At 40.2% G+C, this 23,068-nt stretch overlaps 1 protein-coding gene across 1 annotated transcript in view; it reads right to left on the bottom strand.

Annotated features, from left to right (window-relative positions):
- Positions 1–23,068, bottom strand: part of TTC34 (tetratricopeptide repeat domain 34) — a 54,757-nt gene that overhangs the window by 5,355 nt on the left and 26,334 nt on the right. The window contains exons 4-6 of the mRNA XM_029578367.1: positions 19,251–19,417; positions 5,097–5,370; positions 4,285–4,499 (exon numbers count right to left, since the gene is read on the bottom strand). Of these exons, the coding sequence (XP_029434227.1) occupies positions 4,285–4,499; positions 5,097–5,370; positions 19,251–19,417 (656 nt within the window). The remainder of the gene's footprint in view (positions 1–4,284; positions 4,500–5,096; positions 5,371–19,250; positions 19,418–23,068) is intronic.

Raw genomic sequence — 23,068 nt, 5'->3', positions numbered from 1 at the left:
GCTCTCGACCCACACTCCTTACCCCCTGCAAAAGGCAGGATTAGAGAGCAGAGCAGCTCTGTTTGCCCTGGAATCACACACTCCTTCCTCCTGTTCTCTGCAGCTGTCTGGGCTGCTCTCTGCTGAGAGAAATTCAGCACAGCTAGGGGTCAGTAAATTATCAACCAGTCTACAGCCCCCAGATATCTGCTGCACACCTATTGGCAAATCCAGGCCTGATCTCAGCTTTTTAGTTACCTGTTAGAGCTTAAGGAGGAAGATCCTACTGGTTAGATCTCTATACCATGATTTAGAAGAAGTCCTAGGATGTGACTTCAAGACTGCCATTAGCTCTTTGTGTGACCTTCAGTAAGGCAATTCATCCCTCTGTACCTCCAGGGCCCAGATGAAAACAAAGCACTTGATTTAAATTGAGACTTTCCCAGTCAATAAATTATATATTATTTAATGCCATAATCCCAAAGATGGATCACATTCCAAAGGAAGTTTCCGAGGACATTCTTTGACAGACCTCAATGATCCAACATTAGAAGTAATAATAATTAAAAAAAAAGCTGCACTGCTCTCTAAGATATGGGAATGGATGGAGAAACTGGGGTCAAGTTTGGTTTCTGAAATCAGAAATAGCAAGGTCAGATCCAAATAAGTGACTTAATAAACTTTCTTTTCCAAAACATCTGAGTCCTATAAATCCTACAGTACGGTGAAGTTAAGTGACCTTAGAGTTATTTTTGATCCTTTCAGCTATAAAGCTATAAGCATATAAAAGCTGGAGGACTTATTTTTATTACATTAAATCTAAAATAGCTCAAAACACTGAAAGAATATCTAGGAATTTCCATTTCTCCTGATCCTCCCCTATGCTGAATGGCTTGGTTTGTAGTTAGAGATTGCTGTTTATAGATAAAGTTCTGATTGTTTCTCATACTGATCAAGACTGAACGGAACTGGAAACAATCAGAGTATTCATTCAGAATAAACCAATTTGTTACTTCTAGTTTACATACAGCACTGAGGAAGCACTACAATAACACTGCATTAGCACTGCAACAAGCAGGGCACTAAAGCAGATTTATCACATAACAGACATGGATTTATTAACCATGTATACATTGTGCCTATAACTCTGGAAAGGCATCGATTTACCAAGGGAGCATATGCTGCACCAATAACTCTAATGAGGCCATATGTAAAGATCTCTGGAAACATGCCCTACAACAGACCTTTTTGCAACTATGGATCTCTGGATAGGGAACAGAATCCATTCACTTGGTTGCAACTAAAATCAGAAGAGTTTGCTGGTATAACTACAGCTTTTCTTTTATATCTTCTTGACATTTCTTTGGCATTTGACATTGTCAATCACCCAATTCTACTTTCTAGGTTATGCTCTCTTGGGATCTCTGGAGCTGTTCTCTCCTGGTTTACTTCTTATCTTTCTAATAGGACCCAACAGGTCACTACCCAAACCCATTCTTCCTCGTGGTTCCATTTAAGCTCTGGTGCAAGGATCTGCTCTCTCTGCAACCCTATTCAACATCTACCTAACACCCTTATGTCGTATTCTTTCTAATCTTGTATTCACTATAAAATTTACGCTGATGATATACAGTTTTTCTTTTCCCTCAAGGAGACATAGACACAAACTGAATCCTTTTTTCACACTTGTCTATCAACTATCCAAGGTTGGTTAAATCGTAACAAACTGGCACTCAATATCTCTAAAACAGAAATTATCATTCTATCCCGTTTTCCACAACAAAATATTCCCAACAGTTTTCAATTTAATAACCAAATGATACCATTTACTCAGGAAGTGCGCAATCTTGGAATCATTATTGACCCCGCTCTGTCAATGCATGAACATGTAAAATTTCTTACTCAAGCTTCCTTTCACAAACTAAGACTTCTTAGGCATCTGAAACATCTGCTCACCCTAACTGGTTTTTGCTCTGTCCTACAATCTATTTTCTAGTATTTGTAACTCATTTTTAATCAGTCGGCCCGCCTGTACTACCAGGCCATTACAGATTATGCAGAACTCAGCTAGTAGGCTCTTGACAGGAATCCGTGAACATATTACCCCTGGATTAGAATCTCTTCACTGGCTCCCTATCACATACTGAATTCAACACAAGTTGGCTAAAATTACACATTCTTCTATTCATAATATCCATTCCCCCTGGATCACATCTATCCTTAAAATCCATTCTCCTATTAGATCCCTAAGATCCTCCTCCCAGTTGCTTCTTGATGTCCCTTTCCCTAGAGCAGGCCATTTGGAAGAGACTCGAGAACACACATTCTCCTCTTCAGGTCCCCTCCTATGGAATTCCCTTTCAAATGAACTAAGAAACCTCAATGATAAATTCTTCTTCAGAAAAGTCTTAAAAACATACTTATTTAAGAAAGCTTTCCCCAATCAGGCAGAAAAGACAATTATCCCAGGCCTCCCTTGGCTCTCTTATCCTCAATTTTATCCATTTTTGTAATTTTTTTTTAATGTGATTTTATTTATGTTTAAGTTTCAGTGATTTGACTGTTATGTCTCATTTATGTGCAACTTAGTATGTATGTTTTATTGTACTCCACAATGAACGTAGGAAGGGCGAGTAGCAAATGTTTTAAAATAAATAAATAAATAATACATTCTACAAGCATGCCCACTGGATTAATGACAAGGTTTTTTTTTTTAACTTCTAACATCCCATCCCCTTTCCCTCCAGCATTTCAGGTCCAATAGAGAGGATCTTCATCAGGTAGGTGGTTTTGGACTAATATTTATATGTTAACCAATACCTTTTTATTCATTCTATGGATATTATAGTGAACCTGATCAATAATCTAATTATTTAGTTGTCTCGTCCATTTTGATTTTCCCTGAGTATTCTTCATCCTTACCTTTTGTTCATTCTTTTACTACTCTAAGAATGTGACATAACAAAATCGTATTGCCGTGGATCGTGGCCCTGCTGATGGGAAAACTTACTTAAGAGGCAGATGTGGTAGAAAGAGATACTGCGAGATCTCGGCAGGAGCTCTAATCGGAGGATTTATTTATTCTTTTCTTTAAAGTTTGGATATTTACAAGCTAGACATGCGTTTCCCTTAATCCTCTGCCATGCTGAGTGAGGAATCAATGTGTTCAAGCAATGACCCGGCAAAAAAGACCGCAATTGAGACATTTGTCTTTTTAAAGAGGTTAATTTAACTGTAAGTGCAGTTTAAGCACAGTCCTTGAACATCTCAAAGAGAAATCTTTCCAAGAAGACCCTGTGGAACGAACTAAATGCAGTTAAACTAGGTACAAAATGATCTTCTTCTTCTAAACTCAGCCAAACAACATTATGGGAATATTTGCGTTTGAATGTGGTTTTCGAACCGTGATGAACAGGTTCAGGGATCAGCCGTCACCTTGCTCCATTCAGCCCGAGCTATTCTTATGGCACCTCTTGAGGTTTTCCTTCTAAAAAATGTTTCAAGACTGTGATAACATCTAGGATATAGGACGACTGCAACAAACCTAGCCAGGGTTGCACATCTCCAGTACCATGAGACAAACAAATGGGTTTGGCTTTTAGGATATCCAACAGGAGTATTCAGCAGATACATTTACATGTATTTGGGCTACTTACCATACTTAGTTAATATCTTGAAATCCAGATCTGTTTTGTAACTCTAGAGGACTGGGGTGGACTATCTTTGTCTTAAAAGGATGCTTCTCTATCACAGCTTTGACCTTGCTGAGAGTGGCAGGCTGAATTGACTAGCTATGCACTACTCACAGTCTCTTATAACACTAGGAGAGATAGGCCAGATACTAGATGATTACCAGTTCAGCAAAGAAACAGTTCCTAGCCCCAGATACTTCAATAATTATTATACAGGACCATTTTTCCATCAAAGTTCTTTTTACTTCTGATAGGTATATACCACTGAAAGATAATGCTATATACCTGTGACTCAGCATTTCAACATAGTCAATTATTTTGCCTTTTCTAGTGCCAGCTTTTTAAGACTGGTTCAGTGGGCATGCAGTCTCATTGCAAACAGTGCAACAGCCCGTAGCTGCGGTGGTCTACTGCTGAAGCAGGAAGCCCCAGTGCTATCAATGGGACACCTGCTGTTTTCACAAGAGGCAAGCTCCTGACTACTCCCCTTTTTTTTAATGAAATGCAGTATGGGTACACCACATTCCTCCTTAATCCAAAGCCCTGTAATTTCATCCCTCCACGAGCAGGCTCCTGGGACACTTACTTGAGTGAATATTACAAATATCGTTACCTGAGATAAGCTCTGCCGCTGCTTGGTTTCCAAAAGCTTCACCAGGAATTCCAGCTCTTTAGGGTTTTTTCCAGCTAGTGGACCCAAATCATGTGCTGCCATTGTTGTATTCCGCCTCTTCATATGAATTACACCGCGTCGGGCCTTCACCAGTTCATCATTGATGTTGTGGCCAAATGACTCCAGAAGGTAAAAATGAGCATCTTCGTACTTCCCTTGGTATCAGTACAAAATAAGAAATAGCATTTTAATTGTCATGCATATTTTTCTTCCCTGAAAACTTAGTGGAAGGTGAGCAAGGCAATCCCTGAAAAAGGTGTTTCAGCAGGGATTGGCTACCATAGCATTTCTACTACTATTAACAAAATGAATGGTACATTTAATGTCTGCTGATATTTATTTACAACTGAGTCAAGATCAATGACTGTCAATTAAAATCTAAACTAAGCTGGAATTATTTGGAAGTCAGCATCAACATGATACCTTGTTGACTTAGGCTGCTGGCCTCAGGCTCGCTTTTGTGGATATTAATAAAATGGATTGCCACAACCAGTTCTTCAAAGCACACTAATTGTCAATAGAAGCCAATGAATTCATGACCAGGAGGGAAAACCTCACCTCTACAGATGTTCCTTTTGGAACAAGACTAAAGCAGGTTGGTTGGGGAATGTGGGGAATAATGTTTCACGCCTGATCATGATTATTTAGTTTAAGGCCATCAAACTCTACCAACTGTTCAGTTCGCTGTCATTCATGCTGAAAATCACCTCTCATTATTTCACAGATAGCATCCTTGGCCTATAATCACTTACCCGCTGCAATTAAAGTGTCTATATATAAAATATGCCAGCTTGATTTCTTGTCATTGATTTTCGCGAGTGATTCTTCAATCATGAGAAGGTCTTTGAATGCCTCTTCCTTCATAGGATCTTTGTTGGCAGTAAGAAGATCAGTCAGCACAGACCTGCAATGGTCATGTAGCCACTGAGTCATTACCATTAAGGCTTCTTGCTTCAAGGACAGGATCTCCTGAATTGCCAATGTGTCATCCACTTTGAGGGCTACCATCAAGTCTTGTACAGCTTCCTACATAACATAAAAAGGGCATTGTTGAGACAGTCAAGATTATCATGGAAACATATCTTTTTGGAATTTTCTATGATATTCCATTGCTTATTTTGATTTGTATGATGAATTGTTGGCCCTGTCCTGACATTGCCTTGTACCACTGTATAAATAATTGCATTTGTATGGAGGATATACTTTGCTGACAACACAGCAAAGGTCCTTGTTTATCACCAATTCAACTTGGGTAATTGAATTTTAACACAATCGGGAAATAGAAGGCAAAAGTAAATCCATTATGGAATTAGCTTATCAGGGAAACAATTTACTTATGGAGAGAAGAAACAGATTTTAATCAAGAAATAACACAAGGGTGGAAGAAAAATGAATAATGGAGGAAGAATAGATGCTAAACTCTTTTCTCAATTATCAGGTAGTTATTGGAACAAATTATGCAATTTTTTTTATGCTTAGTAGATTTTATAAAACCTCCAAAGACTTTATAGCCCCTACAGAGGTACTGGAAAGGGTACTAGACCATAGAACTTTAAACATATGGTCATTTTAAGGCCCACCTTTCTTCATCAAAACTTGATCCCTCAATCATGCTATCTTCAGAGAATCATGACTGGGTATAATGGAAGAGAAAACTTCCACAAAGACGAAATCACTCCAACTTTTATTGGATTTGTAATACTCTAAAGCAGTAGCTCTCACCAGAGTCCTTAACACAGACTCAGCCAATTTGGATTTCTGGATATCAGCAATGAATATGCATGAGATAGATTTGCATGTATTGCCTCCATTACATGCAAATCAATTTCATGTATATTCATTTTAGAAATCCTGAAAACTCGTCTGGGTGACAGAGGACTGGGTTAAGAACCACTGTTCTAAGGTTTCATGTAGAGACACCACAAGGGAGGAAGATTTCCTTCTAAAGTCTTCCTCATTTGGGTAAATTTCCAAATGCTTAGCAGCTACGTACATAAAATAAGAGTCATGAGGATGCCACTGAGAGAAAAGTCTTTCAGGAGAGTGGTGCTGGAGAGAGATCCTCCCTTTCCCCCCTCCATTTGGAGACGTCATCACAGGGGGACTGCAAGTGCTCAAAAGAGGCTTGCCTGCAGTGTGCCACCACTGTACCAAAGCCGCACACATAAGGGGTATCCCCCTTTTAGAACTTTTTTGGTTTCATCTGTTTCCCCTTATTTGCCATCTTTTTTGGGGAAGAAGCACAAATGGAAAATGCCAGCACTGACAACACCTGTTTTAAGTCCCATGGATCGCCATGTGATCTATACAAACCTTCCAATATCTATGGGCAATGGAGGGGAGGGCTCGTTATCATCAGGTGCCTCCCTTAGCCCTGGCTTTAAGACCTCACCTCTACAACTGCCTACATCTCGAGCTATGCTGAATCCATCCCAGGTTGGTGAAGAAGGTCCGGTTGACTCTTCAACTCATATGAAATCAACTATTGAACCTCTCACAGATGCTATGGCGAGCTCGGTTTTAACATCAGATTCTGGAAAGAGAGGTGAGAAAGGGAATGGCTACTAGGGAGGCAATATCCTATGACAGTTTGGTTTCTGAAAATATTTCCTTATTAGACATTTGGAAGGTAGTTTCCAGGTCAGATCTCTTTTCCAGTTAAATGAGTGCTTGGGAATCTTGTCCGAGGACTTTCATTTGAAATATCAAAAATATGATATGAGGCTTCTTGGCGTGGTAGAAAAAGAACTATCTGAAGTTAACTTATCTATTGCTGCTGATCAAGATATGAGGCCTAATATTGTTAAAGATAATCTGGCAATTTTGAGTTGTTTGGAAAAGATGGAGAATATACATCATGGAAAAAAATTCAGATTTCTGAACTTCCCAGTGACTCGCTTACATAGAAACATAGAAATGACGGCAGAAGACGACCAAACAGCCCATCCAGTCTGCCCAGCAAGCTATGCACATTTTTTTCTCATACTTATCTGTTACTCTTGGCTCTTAGTAACCTTTTGGTTCTATTTCCCTTCCACCCCCACCATTAATGCAGAGAGCAGTGTTGGAACTGCATCTATGTGAAATATTTAGCTTAATTAGTTAGGGGTAGTAACCGCCGCAATAAGCAAGCTACACCCATGCTTATTTGTTTTCCCAGACTATGTAATTCAGTCCTTTTTGGTTGTTGTCTGTATATAGATCCTCTTTTCTTCATTCCCCCTGCCGTTGAAGCATAGAGTTATGCTGGACATGCATTGAAAGTGAAGCATCAGACTTTCTCCCCTGCCGTTGAAGCAGAGAGCCATGCTGGTTATGTGTGAAGCATCAGTCATTCTCCCCTGCCGTTAAAGCAGAGAGCTATGCTGGATATGCATTGAAAGTGAAGTATCAGGCTTATTTGGTTTGGGGTAGTAACCGCTGTAACAAGCAAGCTACTCCCTGCTTTTTTGTAAATGGAAATCCTTTTTTTCCACATTCATTCACGTCCTCTAGACTTTATGGATCCACAGTGTTTATCCCACGCCCCTTTGAAGTCCTTCACAGTTCTGGTCTTCAACACTTCCTCCGGAAGGGCATTCCAAGCATCCACCACCCTCTCTGTGAAGAAATACTTCCTGACATTGGTTCTGAGTCTTCCTTCCTGGAGCTTCAAATCGTGACCCCTGGTTCTGCTGATTTTTTTCTGACGGAAAAGGTTTGTCGTTGTCTTTGGATCATTAAAACCTTTCAAGTATCTGAAAGTCTGTATCATATCACCTCTGCTCCTCCTTTCCTCCAGGGTGTACATATTTAGATTCTTCAATCTCTCCTCATAAGTCATTCGATGAAGACCTTCTACCTTTTTGATGGCCCTTCTCTGGACCGCCTCCATCTTGTCTCTGTCTTTTTGGAGATACGGTCTCCAGAACTGAACTCAGTACTCCAGGTGAGGCCTCACCAAGGACCTGTACAAGGGGATAATCACTTCCCTTTTCCTACTCGATATTCCTCTCTCTATGCAGCCCAGCATTCTTCTGGCTTTAGCTATCGCCTTGTCACATTGTTTTGCCAACTTCAGATCGTTAGACATTATCACCCCAAGGTCTCTCTCCTGCTCCATGCACATCAGCCTTTCTCCCCCCATCGAATACAGTTCATTCAGATTTCCACTCCCCATATGCATGACTCTGCACTTCTTGGCATTGAATCTCAGCTGCCATATCTTCGACCACTCTTCCAGCTTCCTTAAATCCCGTCTCATTCTCTCCACTCCTTCCGGCGTGTCCACTCTGTTGCAGATCTTAGTGTCATCCGCAAAAAGACAAACTTTACCTTCTATCCCGTCCGCAATGTCGCTCACAAAGATATTGAACAGGACCGGTCCCAATACCGATCCTTGCTTTCACCAACTGAACTGTGAGATTTTAGGCTATGTAGAAGATAAGATTCCCTGTTATCACCAACTGAACTGTGAGATTTTAGGCTATGTAGAAGATAAGATTCCCTTGTTCTTTAATATATATTATATTCCAAAAAGTAAAGTGAACGTTAACAAGGATAAACGTGCTTATGACTACTACTGAGCCAAGCATACCTACGTTCTTAGAATCCTCAGTTGATATTACAGTTGTTTATTTATTTATTTATCGAGTTTTATATACAGTCGTTTGGTTTCGCCATCACAACGGTTTACAAAGTTTCGATGTTTTAACAGAGTATCCAAAAATTCATATGCTTGTTAACATAGTTATCTTAGTCGTTCTAAACATAGTTTGGTTGTTAAACTGTATAGGTTCATTTACGTACTTTGGATTGATTCTGTATGTTTATATGGGCTGGTAGGGAGGGACGTTGTAGCATAGAGTCATAGGGTGTTTTAGTAGGCTTTGGTGAACATCCAAGTTTTTAGATCTTTTTTGAAGGTTTTTAAATTTTGTTGTGTTCTCAGTTCGGTTGGGAGGGAGTTCCATAGTTCAGGGCTTCCTAGGGATATGGCTCTCTTCCAAGTTGAGGTAAGTTTGTGACGAGCAGGTGGAAATTTTATAGATCTTTGTTAGCTGAATGGAAATTTTGGTTTGGTGAGTGGAGTTTTATGGATGCACTTAGCCAATTTGTTTGTTTTTCATAAATTATTTTGTGTATTATGGATAGTATTTTGTAGTCTATCCTGTATTTTATTGGGAGCCAATGTAGTGAAATGAGAATTGGAGTAATGTGATCATATTTTTTCATTCCTGAGAGTATTCTGGCGGCTATGTTTTGAAGGATTTGGAGAGGTTGGATTGTGGTGAGTTGAATAGCAGGGAGTTGCAATAATCCAGGTTGGAGAAGATGAGTAGTTGGAGGACTGTTCTGAAGTCGTTGGGGGAAAGGAAAGGTTTTAGGTGTCGTAGGGTTAGGAGTTTGTGATATCCATCCTTGATTTTTGTGGAGATATAGAAACATAGAAACATAGAAATGACGGCAGAAGAAGACCAATCGGTCCATCCAGTCTGCCCAGCAAGCTTCACACTTCTTTTTTCTCATACTTATCTGTTTCTCTTGGCTCTTAGTAACCTTAGGTTCTATTTCCCTTTCACCCCCACCATTAATGTAGAGAGCAGTGATGGAGCTGCTTCCAAGTGAAATATTAAGTTTGATTAGTTGGGTAAGCGGCAGCATAGCTCTCTGCCGTTGAAGCAGAGAGCAATGCTGGATATGCGTGAAGTATTAGTTTTTCTTCTCCCCTGCCGTTGAAGCAGGGAGCTATGCTGGATATGCATTGAAAGTGAAGTATGCCTTGAAAGTCACATTAACTATCATCAAATATCGAAAAGCCTAATAATTGGTAATTGAATAAGCCTAATAATTGGTAATACCTATAGCTCATGAACCCATCCCTGTTTTTTGTTTTTTTTCTTTTTTTAATTTGGAGATGGCAGCTCCGTGAAGGTGGAACACCAACCACTGGCCACTGGCATCCCGCTCCGTGAATGCCTCTGTGGCTACTGCCGCTCCGTGCAGTGTTTTGCTGCCTCCTCTTTATACGCGTCCTCTAGACCTGATGGATCCACAGTGTTTATCCCACGCCCCTTTGAAGTCCTTCACAGTTTTGGACTTCTTGAATGATAGTTCCTTCTTGAATAATAGTTCCTTGTCAATTATGACGCCTAGGTTGTGGGCATGGGTGACAGGGGAGATTGCCATCTTTTGATTCATTATGTTGAGTGGTGGTATGTGCGTAGGGTTGTTCTTCCTATCCAGCATGATTATTTCTGTCTTATCAATGTTTAGGATAAGTCTCATGTTGGTTAGTAGTTGCTTTATTTTGGTGAGGTAGTTGGTTGGTTTTTTGTAGGTGTCTACCAGAGATTTGTGTATTGGGATGAGTATTTGGATGTCATCAGCATATATGAAGTGAGTCAGTTTAAGGTTTGATAGGAAGTGGCATATCGGAAGAAGATAAAGATAAATGTTAGGGCTACCTTGCTAGTTTCTTTTTGTCTAGAAAAAGATAAGGATTTTATCTATTGTAAGTATTTTTCCTGTAAAAATTTTCAGTTTTGTGGCCAAAGGATTTCTATCCTGATATATCGGCAGGAACCCAAGCTAGGAAGAGACAATTTTTGCTATTAAAACAGAGAGTTCTTTCAGTGGGTGCTACCTTCTTTCTTAAATATCTGTACAAATGTCTAATTTCATATCAACATCATAATTTTGTTTTCTATAACCCGGATCATCTAGTTAGGTTCCTGAGAGACAAAGAGGCAGGTTTATTATAGTTGTATTTGATAAGTGGTGAGATATATATACATGTTTAAAGCATTATGTTAATATCTCCTCTCTCTATAATGTATTTTGTTTGCCTTTATTTTCATTCCTTAATAAGAACGTTCCCCTTTTTCTTGAATGTGGGTTAGAGCATGTAATATCAAGGATATTCCTTGATATTCTGTCTTGTTTTATAATTTATTATAAATGAATATTGCGTCATGTTTGTTGATAATCTTTTGTTGTTACATTTAATTGCTAATAAAGATTACATTAAAAAAAAGTCATATATGTAGACTGGCTGAATTCACATAATGGATTTTCAGCTATCTAAACACATATACATTTATAACATGCATAAATTTGGTGGGAGACATTCCAAGTGACATGCTATGAATCCATCTGTCTAACTTACATTTTCAAAAAAAGATGCACATCACTGGCAAACCAATAATGCACATAACTCACACCATCATTTTGAAATGGGCAAACCTGATATTTAAACAATTTCTGTGGACACTGTTTGAAAACTGAGTTTTCTTGTGCGTATTTAAAAATACGCAGTTAAATTTGCAGATAGCTGCAGTACAGAAAATTTATCTGCTACAGAACTTCCTTTTCAGAGGCTCAAACTCATGTTTTCAATTACATCACAGTGTCAAGATCATTTTGAAATGACAGACTTTTGATAAAAAAATAATAAAACTAAAGATTAGTAGAGAGAGTTGTCTTATTTCACCCCAGTAAGGATATCGGATTGCAATAGCTCAGCTGTTTGTGGTTTGTAATGGTAACTGCTAATATCTTTGTCTTGGGCTTGTCAGACTAATGTTGATTCAGCTGGGGTCAGTTATTTTAATTATGGACTGCAAAGACTCCTTGATATCTCCCCCTCTGCCTTCTTCCAGAAGGAGACTAGGAAACTATTAGCCAGTTCTATTGGGTATTAGAAGGAGATGAGCTGTGGCCTCGGCTGCCAGCACAGGGAGTTAGTTATCAAAAGTCCTATTCTCTACAACCTCTAGCTCTGTTTCTGACCTTCCTGAAGTCCATTACTTTTCTGTGCTTTGTCTGACCCTGTGGTAATTACATAATGGTAACAATAATAAAAGCAAGATTGTTCAGCCTTTGGAGGTCTTCCTGCAGTCCCAATGAGATAAAATGTCCTTCCAAGCCCTCCAGGGCATAGAGCGAATGAGTGTGCTTTAGAAGCACAGTACTGTAAGACTCACTTAGATGTGGATTGCGTAAAAAGTAAATGTATATAAATGTATGTAAACCAAAATGAATTCTCTATACAGGCTACTATGTCCTCACTGTATAACGATACAAGTTAAACCAGCGCTCTTGAGGAACCTAATCTTTTACTCTAAATTAATTTATGTAATATATTTTTTGGGAATTAGTATCAGAAGATAATGAGCACTTACAGTCGTCTGGCTCTTGCCCACAAAGGGCTGCAACCAGTTTCGTGTATATGGCACTTAAAATCACCTCATTTACTCTTTCCCAATATTTTTTGTATTTTTTAAAATTGCTTCAATCGTGCATTAAGAACATAAGAACTTGCCATGCTGGGTCAGACCAAGGATCCATCAAGCCCAGCATCCTGTTTCCAACAGAGGCCAAACCAGGCCACAAGAACCTGGCAATTACCCAAACACTAAGAAGATCCCATGCTACTGATGCAATTAATAGCAGTGGCTATTCCCTAAGTAAACTTGATTAATAGCCGTTAATGGACTTCTCATCCAAGAACTTATCCAACCCTTTTTTGAACCCAGCTACACTAACGGGCGGATTTTAAATGCCCTGCTCACGTAAATCTGCCTGGATTTACGCGAGCAGGGCCCTCACGTGCCGGCGTGCCTATTTTGCCTAAGCCGCCAGCGCGCGCAAGTCCCGGGTTTTTTTTAAGGGGGCGTGTCGGGGCGAGGCCGAATGACAGCTTTTCGGGGGCGGGACGCCGACCCGGGGGCGTGGTCGAGGCCTCCGGACCAGCCCCCGGGTCGGATGACGGCGCACCAGCAGTCCGCTGGCGCGCGTAGATTAACATCTGCTTCTAGCAGGCGTAAATCGAGGGACAAAGGTAAGGGGGGGTTTAGATAGGGCCAGGGGGGTGGGTTAGGTAGGGGAAGGGAGGGGAGGACGAAAGAAAGTTCCCTCCGAGGCCGCTCCGTTTTTGGAGCGGCCTCGGAGGGAACGGAGGCAGGCTGCGCTCCGATCCAGGATTTTATAAGATATGCGCGTATCTTATAAAATCCAGCATACTTTTGTTTGCGCCTGCTGCGCGAACAAAAGTACGCGATCGCGCTCTTTTTAAAAATCTACCCCTAACTGCACTAACCACATCTTCTGGCAACAAATTCCAGAGCTTTATTGTGTGTTGAGTGCTTCAACGGCAGGGGAGAAGAAAAAAACTGATACTTCACGCATATCCAGCATAGCTCCCTGCTTCAACGGCAGGGGAGAAGATAAACAACCAATAAGGGCTGTATAACATAATCTGGGTAAAAACAAATAAGCATGGGTGTAGCTTGCTTATTGCGGCGGTTACTACCCCTACTACCCCTAACTAATCAAGCTAGATATTTCACTTGGATGCAGCTCCATCACCGCTCTCTACATTAATGGTGGGGGTGGAAGGGAAATAGAACCAAGAGCTAAGAGAAACAGATAAGTATGAGAGAAAAAATGAGTGAAGCTTGCTGGGCAGACTGGATGGGCCATTTGGTCTTCTTCTGCCGTCATTTCTATGTTTCTATATGTTTCTATGAAAAAGAATTTTCTCCGATTAGTCTTAAATGTGCTATTTGCTAAGTTCATGGAATGCCTCCTAGTCCTTCTATTATTCGAAAGTGTAAATAACCAATTCACATCTACTCGTTCAAGACCTCTCATGATTTTAAAGACCTCTATCATATCTCCCCTCAGCCGTCTCTTCTCCAAGTTGAACAGCCCTAACCTCTTCAGCCTTTCCTCATAGAAAAGCTGTTCCATCCCTTTTATCATTTTGGTTGCCCTTCTCTGTATCTTCTCCATCGCAACTATATATTTTTTGAGATGTGGCGAACAGAATTGTACACAGTATTCAAGGTGCGGTCTCACCATGGAGCGATACAGAGACATTATGACATGTTCCGTTTTATTAACCATTCCCTTCCTAATAATTCCTAACATTCTGTTTGCTTTTTTGACTGCTGCAGCACACTGAGCCGACGATTTTAAAGTATTATCCACTATGATGCCTAGATCTTTTTCCTGGGTGGAAGCTCCTAATATGGAACCTAACATCGTGTAACTACAGCAAGGGTTATTTTTCCCTATATGCAACACCTTGCACTTGTCCACATTAAATTTCATCTGCCATTTGGATGCCCAATCTTCCAGTCTTGCAAGTTCCTCCAGTAATTATCACAATCCGCTTGTGATTTAACTACTCTGAATAATTTTGTATCATCCGCAAATTTGATAACCTCACTCATCGTATTCTTTTCCAGATCATTTATATATATATTGAAAAGCACAGGTCCAAAGTACAGATCCCTGAGGCACTCCACTGTTTACCTTTTTCCACTGAGAAAATTGACCATTTAATCCTACTCTCTGTTTCCTGTCTTTTAACCAGTTTGTAATCCACGAAAGGACATCGCCTCCTATCTCATGACTTTTTAGTTTTCTTAGAAGCCTCTCATGAGGGATTTTGTCAAATGCCTTCTGAAAATCCAAATACACTACATCTACTGGTTCACTTTTATCCACATGTTTATTAACCCCTTCAAAAAAATGAAGCGGATTTGTTAGGCAAGACTTCCCTTGGGTAAATCTATGTTGACTGTGTTCCATTAAACCATGTCTTTCTATATGCTCTACAATTTTGATCTTGAGAATAGTTTCCATTATTTTTCCCGGCACTGAAGTCAGGCTCACTGGTCTATAGTTACCCGGATCGCCCCTGGAGCCTGTTTTAAATATTGGGGTTAACATTGGCCACCCTCCAGTCTTCAGGTACAATTGATTATTTTAATGATAGGTTACAAATTTTAACTAATAGATCAGAAATTTCATTTTTTATTTCCTTCAGTACCCTAGGATGCATACCATCCGGTCCAGGTGATTTGCTACTCTTTAGTTTGTCAATCTGGCCTACTACATTTTCCAGGTTCACAGTGATTTCGTTCGTTCGTCTGACTCATCACCCCTGAAAACCATCTCTGGAACTGGTATCTCCCCAACATCCTCATTAGTAAACAAGGAAGCAAAGAATTCATTTAATCTTTCTGCAATGGCCTTATCTTCCCTAAGAGCCCCTTTAACCCCTCGGTCATCTAATGGTCCAATCGACTCCCTCACAGGTTTCTTGCTTCGGATATATTTAAAAACATTTTTATTATGAGTTTTTGCCTCTATGGCCAACTTCATTTCAAATTCTCTCTTCGCCTGTCTTATCAATGTTTTACACTTAACTTGACAATGCTTATGTTTTATCCTATTTTCTTCAGAAGGATCCTTCTTCCAATTTTTGAAGGATGGTTTTTCTGGCTAAAATAGCCTCTTTCACCTCACCTTTTAACCATGACGGTAATTGTTTTGCCTTCCTTCCACCTTTCTTAATGCGTGGAATTCATATGGACTGTGCCTCTAGGATTGTATTTTTAAACAATGTCCATGCCTATTGAACACTTTTAACCTTTGCAGCTGCACCTTTCAGTTTTTTTCTGTTTTCCTCATTTTATCAAAGTTTCCCTTTTTCACGTCATATACTGCTTCCCATTTTAATTTTTTTTTCTCCCAACACATTTTTATTAATTTAACTTATTCTAAAGCAAGTATTTACTTTTATACTTCTATGCTTTATGCTTTTATACTTAAAACTTATCAAGTAACTTCTCAAATTTAAATGTACTTATCTTAACATTGATCTTTTTGTATTTAGCCTGATGGGAGTTGCACAGCGTGTGTGATGTGGAGGGCAGCACTAACAGAGAAAAGAAAGAGAGAAACTGTTTTCGGGACTCGAACAGTGTGTGAAACGCGGCGGGTAGTACTAACTGAAAGGAGAAAAACAGCGGATTAAGAATCGAGAACAGCGGATGAAAAATTGGAACACCGCGGTGTCGGGCAAAATTAAAGATAAGTTGATTATAAGTGATTGGGAAATATGTGCACTTTTTATAAGGGTTTTTAAAGTTGGTGATACACAATGCATGATTGAAGCAATTTAAAAAAATACAAAAAATATTGGGAAAGAGTAAATGAGGTGATTTTTAAGTGCCATATACACAAAACTGGTTGCAGCCCTTTGTGGGCAAGAGCCAGACGACTGTAAGCGCACATTATCTTCTGATACTAATTCCCAAAAAATATATTACATAAATTAATTTAGTGTAAAAGATTAGGTTCCTCAAGATCTTTGGTTTAAGTTATAAATGTATATAAACACTTTTTAATTGTAAGACTATCATTTTACAACATTGGCCTGGGAGAGCCCAATCTGGGTAGATTTCAGAAGCTAAGCAGGGCCAGGCCTCACTAATATCTGGATTGGGGACAGCCAGGGAAGATCAGGTACTGTGGGGTGCAAACCCCTGCCAAAGAAAGTTCACAGATACCGTGGTGAACCCATGATCGTCCAACCCTCAACACCCAGAAATAAGTTCAAAGAGGATTGGAAAAACACAGATTAATATCAGTAGCTGATGGGTAGCTTTATTTCTAAACACATTTATTTCTCAGCAGTTGATGGATAAAAGTTATATTAAGATAAAATATGCTTCAACAATGCTGATACTTCTGCATAAAAAGGGGAGAGATAGAAATTTTGGAAGAAACAGAGGCTGACTGATGGGAGGCACAAACATTCCCGCTCCGTCCTTGTCTGAACCCTAGCTCTTTCAGCTAGTACAATCAAGACACCCTGGGATGTCCAGCTTAATTGGCAATAAAAAGTTCAGGCCTCTCTCTGTCACTGTATAATATCTAGGGGCTAGAGGGGAAACCTATTCCATAGTATAAGTGGACTGGAAAGGGTTATTATAGCTCATTTTTATGCTGCTTTCCAAAGCTAAAATGGCATTTAATTAAACCTTTTTAAATGAGCTTGCAACCAAAACAAGAAATGGCTTCCATTTTAATCAACCTTTAACGATGTAATGTGACTGGCAAAATTAAACCCTGTTGCTTATTATTACGACGTTCATGCTATTTCTAGGAGCAGCAAGCAGGCAATCATAATGCTATCATTAAGCTTCCATTAGGGGCCTCTCCAATAGAATATCTTGCATTTAATGCTAATTAATAACATTCTCCAACAATTCTGATTAATATTTAGAAAGAGGGTTGGTTTTTTGGGTTTGTTTTTTTTTAATTTGCCAAAAGTAGTCCTTCAGCTGTGTTAGGAAGGTTTTTTTTTAAATTCCTTTCTTACTTGAGATGTGCAAACGTCTTTAAAAAATAAATAAGGTTAGCCACCCAATCCAACACTGATTAATGGGTGAGCCTATCCTGATGCACTGGTTCTCCCCCTGTAGCTAAGCTGAGTTTCTACTATAAAGTAATTTACAGCAAAATGGCGACACTGAATCTAGAGCTGTTATCTTCCATTGCACTCTGAGATACTTAAATCACTCTGTAGTACAATCAAAGACAATTACTTTTTACAGAAGCCAGTGTGTCCCTGAGCTCGGCTGAGTGAATCGGGTTCCCCAGGAAGTGTTCGTATCTTTCCTCGTGTGGAATGCACATGGCAAACATTCAATAAACACTAGCACTCGTCATGTAATGGGAGCTGTTACTAACTGAAGAGCTTTCTGTTCCTTATCCTGTCCTCTTTGGACCCATTTCTGAGTACTGACTGATCATGGCCTCACCACAGGTCCTATGGCCCAAGCGCTTTGCCATTGCCTTCTGCAGCCCATGGCACCTGCTTGTCCCTGGTGGTCTTCCAGCCAGGTACTGGCCAGGTCACACTCTGCATGGATTCTGGGATCTAACACATTTGGGCTATCCCAGGCCAGTGTTGTTAGGAGACCTGCATCTAATGCTTGAATTTAAGAAGAAATAAAGCCCCCACAACAAGGAAATTGAAAATGAAAGAGTAGTAACTCTGGTTCAAAGGTGCAGGCTCTTATCTTAATGGATTTTTTTTATCTCTTTGTTAGGAATTTAAAACTTAAATACAATTTAAAAAAAAGCAGCTAGTGATTATCTGACTCCTGCAATCATCAAGTAAGGCACTGGATTATGTGACCACGATCAATATATTTTCCCAGATGTATTTTATTTTTAAATTGATAAGCACTTAGGGAAACAGTGTATTTATAAAATTCTTCTTTTTTATGATTTATCATCAAACATCAAACTAGAATATGGGCTGTCTAACCACCTAGTGGCACTGCTGATCACTGGCAGGCAGGAGACCTGAGCTTCTATTCACTGAGCTGGCTGTGCTAGGGGGGAGAAGTGCTGCAGTCACTGCATCCTAGTGACACCTATGGGTAGGATTTATGGTGGCCACATATGGGGTTTTGAAGGGAGCTGCAATCTGTGATCCCCTACTGATTTGGTGGCTGGGTTGTCGAGGGAGGAGGGTTCTGAGTGAACTGAAATTCCAAAGGAGAAAACATAAGCTGCCAGGTTCCCCCTTTGCCCACCAACTAAAATAATCCTTATAATTTATATATAATGAATGCAAGATCGATCTTCGCTTCCTACTGTAATACAGCAGAGTCCGAGCTGATCACTGGTTTTGTTTAAGTCAGGGCTGGATTTAAGAGTTGGATTGGAGAGTGAAGGGTGAGAGAGCCTGAAGAAAGTCCCTCCTCATCCTCACCATCCCCCAAAATGCCAGAGCAGCACAGCGGTGACGTGGATTGCCAGAGCAGGCTCCTCCTTAGCACAGGTGCACGCCTCTCTGACCTGGGTATTTGTGCCTTCGAAACTTGGTGCCCTAGGCAATTGCCTGTGTTGCCTCTGCCTAAATCCAGCCCTGGTTTAATCTGCAACTAATCTCAGGTATCAGAACCAATCTGGATTTTAAAAAATAATCTCAGCCACATTCAAACCTGACCCTAATTATCTGAGTAAATCAGGGTCAAATACTTGCAGAGTTGAACTAGGTTGGAGGAGTTTTGTCCAACCTCCAGTTGTCATACATGGATTAAAGCCAATTATACCTTTTGCTGCGAAAGCACCAGATACATAAATCCTCTTCCACACAGAGCCTTCACGTTCCCAGGGTTTTCTTTCAGGATGGCATTAAAATCAAACATAGCTGTTTTCTTCTGTCCGAGGTGGCCGTAGCATCGAGCTCTGGCGAGGAGAGAGTCTTCAGCATGCCCACCTGAAACACAAAAGGTAGCCATCAAACCCAGAGCATTGCATGGCCAGCAGAAAAGACACCGTTCATGCACTTGACTTCACTTTGTTGAAATGTTTTTATTGAATTAAAACCCTCAATACAATAACATGTACCTTACCTACAGTGTCATAGTAATCACCTTAAGCTCTAAAAGATTGTAATCTAGAAATATCCCAGTAGCATTAAAAGTTTCTCTCTCCAATAATTTGAGTAAGGGGACCGAAGAACTCCAGTCCTGGCTTTATTCCACTGCACATGTGAATGTGGTTCCCAGTTCCTTAAGAAAAGCAGAGCTGTATTTACCTGCAAGCAAAGGGGTTAAAACGAGAACTGATTCAGCTTGTCCCCCTTAACAGGGAACTGCATGATTTACTTATGGTATAGTTACTCCATGACTTCCCGGGTCACGTAACTATCACACAATCACACAAGGTGAAATGGGCTGCTCAGAATGTATTCTCTCCCAAGCTTGACGCTCACCACATTTGGCACAGTTGGCAGACAATAATTATGGCAATTGTAAGATTACAACAGCTCAGGAAAGGAGCACATCTTGAAATTTGCATTCTGTTTCTCCCAGAAGGATCCGCCAAGTATTATTATATATATATATATATTTTTTTTGTTAAGGTTATTACTGTAGCTGAACACCACAAACACTTATCATAGGAGGCTGGGATTCTGGAAACAGCATTTGTTCTGATTATGAGTCCTTGAGGCCAATGTAATAAAATGTAATCACATGGGCCATTAATGCATGCTAATTATCTGAAATTACCAGCCCATGTTAATATCATGCAAAGCAGTTTGGAGGTAAAATTCTCACATTAAAGTTAGAACATTAATGCTGATAATAATGCAAACAAATTAACATCTCTGATGTGTAGTTAAGTTTCTTGCAGTACATTTTTGCATTCATGGAGCTGCTTTGCATAATTATTCAGAAACTATTTTGCATAGATTTTGTACTAATGTTCACAATAGCTAAGTAACATGTTAACAGTGCTGATAATGGGTGTAACTGATGTAACTTTTCACACACATCTGAGCAGTTTAGTACATCAGCCTTCTTGATTATTATAACTATCTTCTTTTTTTTTTAGCGTCTGAGGTCACTGCAGGAAACACAAATCTATATATGGAGCTACAGTGATGTCACTGCAGGACCTGCATATAATGTAGGTCCATTGGAAGCCATGTTATCCCTTACTGCATTATCATATTATAGAAACTTAAAAGAAAGAAGAGCCTTTTTTTTAAGGACATACTTTACAAACATTCACAGCCGTCTGCTATGGGTAACTGCAGTGTTTCTTTACAGTTAAAAAAAAAAAAGAAAGAAAGATCTATCCATCCATGGCGGGCCTTCTTTAACAGTTCTGCAATGCAGAATCAGGCATTGACTTCAACTGAGCCGTTTGTGATTCAGCGATTCAGCTCCTGCTTTACCACAAGTCATCGACAATGAATGGAAATGCAGTCATAAGGAAGTTATAGATGCACAGTCCAGAAGTCTGATATTTGTTGAAAGATATCACAGCTAGAATTAAACAAAACCTTGCCTCATTTAAAAACGTTCTAGCTGTATGCAAGCACAGAATGACTGAAACCCGTTGTGGAAAAGCATGCACTCAGGTGATTACTCCTTTTATGGAAAGAACCACTGAAAAGGATAAGTGTCCAAGCTGTTCCTAACATTCTATACAGATTGGACTCCAAGTTGATCAACTAAATAACCCAAGATTTGGGCTTGGTACAATTACGCTGACTGCAGGAAAGCACCCAAAGATGACACGAGCTGCAGCAATTTGTCTGTGTTAAGCTGCAGCTCTTGCCACTTGGCGCCGACAGGGGCACCCGTAATCTCTGCTGCACTCAGATAACACACAACGAAGTCCAACACAATCATCAGAATAAAGATGGGCCAGGGTCTCATGCTGAGAGGGACACTCAGCACGCTAATGATGCATCTGTACAGAAATTAGAAAGGGATTTCTTCTTTTCATTTTCCACTCCAACTGCACATTTTCAAAGGAAACAGGAAATGATGCCGAAGGATTCCGATTCATTCCCAGCTGCTATTGTCTTATTTTTTCATTTATAAAATTTGATTTACTGCAATTCCGTTGCAACACCAAAGCAGCCTACATAAAGCAGTTATTGGGGGGTGCAAAGAAATATTTTTTGTTTCATTTGGGCTTTCGTTTCATTTTTTTAAAATTATATATATATATTTAATTTTGTTCAGTTCTTCCCACTTCATTTTGTTTTTGTTTTAACCTGTGCTAAAATGGCAAAAAATTAAAGTAAATGGCTGACTGAGGGCCACTGCAGGGGCAGTGCTCACAGCCCGAGGAGGGAGGGAGTCTCAGCTATCGCTAGGCAGTGACACCTAGTGGCTGGCTTAAGCATGCACTTGTGGCAGGTTCTAGAAGGAGTTGTGGGAGGAGACAGAAGCATTACTTACAAATAGCATGATGTACAAAATAATGGCATGATAGGATACAGGTTCCTACCCAAACATGCTAACAACATACATGAAGACAACAGAGATATAGACAAAACACATCAGGGCCAGGAATGTGGAAACATTTCATAAGGGGGGAAAACAGAAGGGAGTAAGTGGGTAGATGGCTTGGGAAAAAGCGGAATTAGGGGTGAGGTGGGAGGAAGTAGCATACTGTATGCTGAAAACAAATTTGAGGCAGCAGTGGTAAAGGAATGCCTGAAAAGAAATATGACCCCACTTCTACCTAAGAACATAAGAACATGCCATGCTGGGTCAGAGCAAGGGTCCATCAAGCCCAGCATCCTGTTTCCAACAGAGGCCATACCAGGCCACAAGAACCTGGCAATTACCTACAAAGGACTCATCATATGTTGCCTACTACTGAATTTAGGAATAATTTATTGCCTTATTACAGGAAGAAACACACACACACATTTAACATAGAAGATGTTGGCTGATAACTGTCACTTGGGCCACCCAATTACCTGCTGCAATATCACAAATCCTATTCAATGTGTGGTCTTTAAACAGTATGTAAGGGGGTTGCCAAATCTGCCCCTTTGTAGAGAGCCACACTGGTCTCAGCAGACCTGGTGTGCCAGCAGTGTAGGATGAGCGGTCTCAACAAATCCTGCCTCTGCTAGTGAGGTCAGGGCAGATAGGATCGTGGTGGAAGGTTGAGAGGTACCCTAGGTTTGATAAAACTGCTGTGCCCATGTGACACCAATTGAATAGGAAAAAGGAGATTGAGGGGATTCCTGAGAGACTGGAGTCAGGAGAAGTCAGTCTGCAAACTGCAGTCTGAGGGTGCCACCTCCCCATGGAGTGCTGCTGGCGAGGTCTGCAGAAAGGATAACTCCTGGCCATGCAACCAGTTATTAACATTTCCTTTATGATGTTATGCATGTTACGCCATCTTCACCCACTCCTCAACCCTGAAGACTTTTGCACAATTTTGCAGTCCTTCACTTTTTCGGCCATAGATTTCTGTAACATTTTATATGCTGGACTTCCAGCCTATGCCCTACAGATAATCCAGAATGCTACAGCACACCTCTTTACAGGCACCAAACTTCATGAGCATAGTGCTCCTGTATTGCTTTCCTTCTGCTGGCGAGTTCACT

Source organism: Rhinatrema bivittatum, chromosome 15 (assembly GCF_901001135.1).
Source record: "Rhinatrema bivittatum chromosome 15, aRhiBiv1.1, whole genome shotgun sequence".
Lineage (NCBI taxonomy): Eukaryota > Metazoa > Chordata > Amphibia > Gymnophiona > Rhinatrematidae > Rhinatrema > Rhinatrema bivittatum.
This window is presented reverse-complemented; position numbering and strand designations above follow the sequence as displayed.